At 34.4% G+C, this 4,721-nt stretch overlaps 1 protein-coding gene across 1 annotated transcript; it reads left to right on the forward strand.

Moving 5' to 3' along the window:
- On the forward strand, positions 1-2,780 carry LOC114753357 (ankyrin repeat-containing protein NPR4-like). Its single transcript, XM_028942052.1, has 3 exons — positions 1-606; positions 804-1,565; positions 2,757-2,780. The coding sequence occupies exons 1-3, from the start codon at positions 1-3 to the stop codon at positions 2,778-2,780; spliced, it is 1,392 nt and encodes a 463-aa protein (XP_028797885.1).
- The last annotated feature ends 1,941 nt before the right edge of the window (positions 2,781-4,721 follow it).

A 4,721-nucleotide genomic window follows, 5' to 3' on the forward strand; every position in this document is an offset into this window, starting at 1 on the left:
ATGGAACTCAACGAGCGAATGAGTGAATTGTACCGGGCAGCATGGCCTGGGGATGAACAAGCGCTGGGGCAATTGACACAGCCAGACGCATCAATCCTTGCCAGCATTCCAGATGGCCATCAAGCTCCCTTACACATATCAGCACTGCTAGGTCATGTTTCACTTGTAGGGGTTCTTCTCTATCACGTTCGCGACCTTGCCGTTAGAGTGGATTCTTCTGGAAGAACAGCCCTCCACTTAGCTTCTGTAGCGGGTCACATGCACATCGTGAGGGAACTGCTTCAAGTTAACAATCACCCATGCTTGAATTGTGACAGAGAGGGAAGACTTCCTCTGCACTATGCAGCTGTGAGAGGAAGAACTGAGGTTGTGCAAGAGCTGATCATGGCAAGGCCAGGTTCCCTAAGTCATGCAGATGGCAGAGAAGAAAGCACTGTGTCTCACTTGTGTCTCACATGCAACCATTTAGAGACTCTCGAAGCTCTGGTGAAATTGGACTATGCCGCTGCCAATATTACTGCAGGCCAGCCTCCTACTCCTATCTTTACGCGTCCTCATAAGGCTGGCAACACCCTTCTTCATTTAGCTATGTTGAAGCGAGTTGAGGTATGATATTCTTTTGCTATCCTTTTCCCCAGTTGTGATAGCAGTTATGCATGTATATTCCATTTTACACATGCACTATGATTAATGGTCAAAGGTAAGTATTAATTAGTTGTTCTTATAACTTATTTATATATGAACACAGTACGGAAATCATATATAATTGATCTGAACATTTTACCATCATGTTCATCATTTAGGTGGTGTGCTATCTGCTGTCAATTCCAGAAATAAGAGAAATAGAAAACTTCACGAACAAATTGGGGTTTACAGCCCAGGATATCGTGGAACGAAGTCCAAAAGACTTCAAAATGGGTGAAATACAACAAATATTGACAAAGGCCGAAAAGGAAGGACTTGAAACTGGTGTGGTCCCTCCTCAGAATGATGGCTGTTTTATTAAGATCCTTAAGTGCATATATAAAAGTCTTACAGATTGGTTGAAGCACGGGGATACATGGGTCGAAGAGACGAGGGGGCAGCTGAGTACGGTGTCCACCTTTATAGCAACTATGACCTTTCAAGGTTTGATCAATCCACCTGGTAGCTTTATTCAACAAGGCTTATCACCATCTAAAGACAATATCACCTCATCAAATCAAGTCCACAATGGCACTTCACCTGATGATGACCCCCTCAGCTGCATCACCATCCCTCCTGATAATTACACGTATTTTCCTGGACAGGCTTTGGCTTCATCCTCTCAACTCCATAGTGAGTTTGTGCGCTATTCATTTTACGTTACGATCTCTTTTTTCTCATCACTTGGTGTCACCCTCTTGCTTGTGAGTGGAATATTTCCTATGAAGAATAGGGCTGTGATATGGATGCTATCAATGGGCGTGTGTGTGACTCTCACATCCGTTGCAGCAGCATACGATACGTCCATCAATATTATACTCCCAGGTCATCTTTTGCGGGAGAAATTAATTTCCAACGTGAAGTATGCAGCATTGTATAAGGTCTGGGGCGAATTGCTTACCCTAATAGTAGTGCTAATCTCAATGCGCTTTGACCTTTGGGTGGGGTTGAAGTCGAGCAGATGGGGAAGAGAAAATGGATATTTCAGATTTCTATCTGTGCTTTTAACTATTATTGCTTGTTTAGTGCTTCTTGTTGCCCCGCCATTAATATTAAATTTAGTTTTTCGCTTTTTTGAATTATGAATATATTAGGGCTAAATCTATGTATATTAATCCTACCGTGTTGTTGCATTGGGTAATGAAATTGCTATAGCACATGAAGAACATCATTCTGTGTTCAGTTTTCATATTTCAAGAGCGCGCATTTCTATCTATTTTTAGTGTCTGTCTATGTTCAACGCTAGCTTGAGAAACTTTGCTTATTGTGAATGATCATTTAGCTATATGTTTTTGAATTACTGCTGCTGTGTACTGTTAAAAAAAAAATAAAGGCAAATTTCAGAAATAACATTTGAGTTTCAAATGTTGTATTTTAATGACTGCTATGTTTTAAAAAGTTGCGCTAAAAATAAGTTGATTCAGATGGGTTCTATATGTCACTCCCAAAAATAATATGTTATATTAAAGATAAAAAGTTATCTAATTATTGTGTTCCCAATCCATTTCTTTCCTTTATCGTTCCCTAATAATTTTTATATCGCATCATAGGCTCTTCTCAATATCATGCCCAATTTGCGCAAGAGTGGTGGAAGAGTACATTAGCAAGCAATGTACATTAATTAAGAACTTGTCACCCCAAAAAGAAGATTAATTAATAACAGAATCCCGAATGAAAAAAATCTCTGATTAACCATCCCACTTCTGTTGTGTACTTCCTATATATACATAAGGAGTTTTCTTAATTATCTAAGTACCTCTACTTTAAAATATAAGTCTCAAATCTTTGAAAGGATAGGATTTTTTTTATAAGCATTATTTTAGATTTGTTAAATCATTTAATGCATTTTTTTCGTTTTTATCCTTAATTAATTATATGTGTCCCTAATATCATTTTTTCTACTCATTCCCTTTCATATCCTTTTTCATTCATTCTCTCTCCCACTTACCCTCCCATAAGGGTGTTTTAAAAAATAATTTACATTTTTCACATATTTATTATGTTTAACCAAATTTAACTAACTTTTTAAATTGCGTTAGTTAATTATTTGATGCTTATATTTTGTGTTGAAGGGAGTACCACCTAGTGGTCCTTAATAAAAGAATTAGTTGAGAATTGGATTTAGTTTTAAATATAAAATATCAATTTATTTTGCCTCCCAAATTGATAATATTTTTTTTTAAACACCCCTATTAATTATAGAGTTCCCATTAAGGAGTAGTTCTAGTAATGCATGATGTGATTATAGAGAGTGATTTAAGGAAATTAAGACACATTTGTGACATGTAATTAACTTAACTAATTTTTCTTAAATATTTTTAAATTGATTTCCTAACTCTTATATGTTAAGGATAGGAGGTAGTAATATACATATACACGCACGTTTACATATATTAATGTTAATCACATTGCGCTTGTTTAGTTTTATTTGGTTTCGGAAGAAGTGTGTTGGGACAATCAAAGATGTCAACATTTGGAAGAAGCTAAAATGGACGCTGTTGCTTTATATGATATGTTATATTAGCGCTTCGTTTCTATATATTCCTCTAGCATGTTCGTTGCCTGTGTAAATAAAATTGCTAGTTAAATATGATTGTTAATGTCCTTACTTATAAAAGTCTTTATATGCTACCATGTGACTAAACATTTATATCTCTGCTTATTCATAAAGAGCACACCTTGCTAAAACATGGGTTCTTAGAGGTTTTGAGGGTATTTGTTTTGACATATTTACTTCATCATTGTACAAACAATTTTTGCATAACGATCCTTCTTAATTAAATTGCTTTATACATCCTCTAACATTTCCCCTCGTTCAGTCCTCCTCGTGCCAAAAGAAGTTTAGATCGCCACGTACGTGGTTCAACTCATTTTTGGGCTCAAGTGCAATCCTTGAATACAATAGTATTAATTACGTAGATTGCTGGCAAGGCAAAAAAAAAAAAAGTGGATTGTTCTGTGTATTCTTTCAGTTATGTTTTTTTTTCCAATTACGTAGATGGTTGATGAATAGCATAAATTTTATGAATAATATATTATACATTTAATGATTTCTATTTTTCAATTTTTTAAATAAAATTCTTAAAATTTTAAAATTGGGACAAAATCTTTGTATCATTAATAAGAATGTTTTTTTGATAATGAAAACATGACATATTAGATGATCTAAATATTAAGAATCATACAGTAAAGTCAAGATTAAAAGCATGATTTACGAAAATGTAATACAATAAAAAAATTAAATACGAATTAGATGAACATCTGCTTAAATTTAAAAACCAAAAAGGATATCATTAGGCATGTGTTTCATTCTCACATTCCTTGCATATGGATACACTGTTGCTATCAATATTATTATCCCTGTTCATTTTTTTCTTTTGTGTATTAATAATAGTGTCATTTTATGTCCAGTTTTCACGTTTCAAGAGCGCCCTTTTTAATCTATTTCTAGTGTCTATCTATGTTCATTTGAGACAATAATTAATTATGCTGATGATGCTGAAAAAATGAGTTTATCCAGATAGATCTAATGCATCACTCCTAATTGTTGCAATTGAGGGTTTTAGTTTTCCGCAAATGTATGCCAGTACATAATTAAATCCCTAATAAATATTTAAAAGCTTTGGGATCTTAGAACATTATTATCTTCACCAAAGGTTCCACTTCCATGCCAATCGATGGAGGCCAACATACTCGACCTTTGGAGCAGACATGTTCACATCCCAGTCCTTACGGGGAGCACGCAGTGTAAATTGAAATAAATGAAAATATAGACATGAAAAATAATACTTTTTGCCAATAAAAATACTCCTCCTGTCTTTAATATAGAACTCAATTCTTGAGTTGGTTTTGGTTCTAAATATAAAACCCATTTCTTATATTTATTAATTTTCTCTAAATTATCCCTATGGATACTCTCTCAACCATAATCAAGTAAAAGAGGGAGAAGGGATATTAAAAAAGATGATTATAGTGTTTTAGGAAAAATGTGTCACTTTTCTTATAATTAACTAACTCACCTAACTTTCTTAATCTAA

This window comes from Neltuma alba, unplaced genomic scaffold, assembly GCF_004799145.2.
Source record: "Neltuma alba isolate B1F8T4 unplaced genomic scaffold, ASM479914v2 tig00007881_pilon, whole genome shotgun sequence".
Taxonomy (NCBI): domain Eukaryota; kingdom Viridiplantae; phylum Streptophyta; class Magnoliopsida; order Fabales; family Fabaceae; genus Neltuma; species Neltuma alba.

Coding starts and splice junctions, on each gene's coding strand:
- LOC114753357 (XM_028942052.1), top strand. CDS start 1: ATGGAACTCAACGAGCGAATGAGTGAATTGTACCGGGCAGCATGGCCT. Junction 607..803: donor CTATGTTGAAGCGAGTTGAG/GTATGATATTCT, acceptor TTCATCATTTAG/GTGGTGTGCTATCTGCTGTC. Junction 1,566..2,756: donor AGTATGCAGCATTGTATAAG/GTCTGGGGCGAA, acceptor TTTGTGTTGAAG/GGAGTACCACCTAGTGGTCC.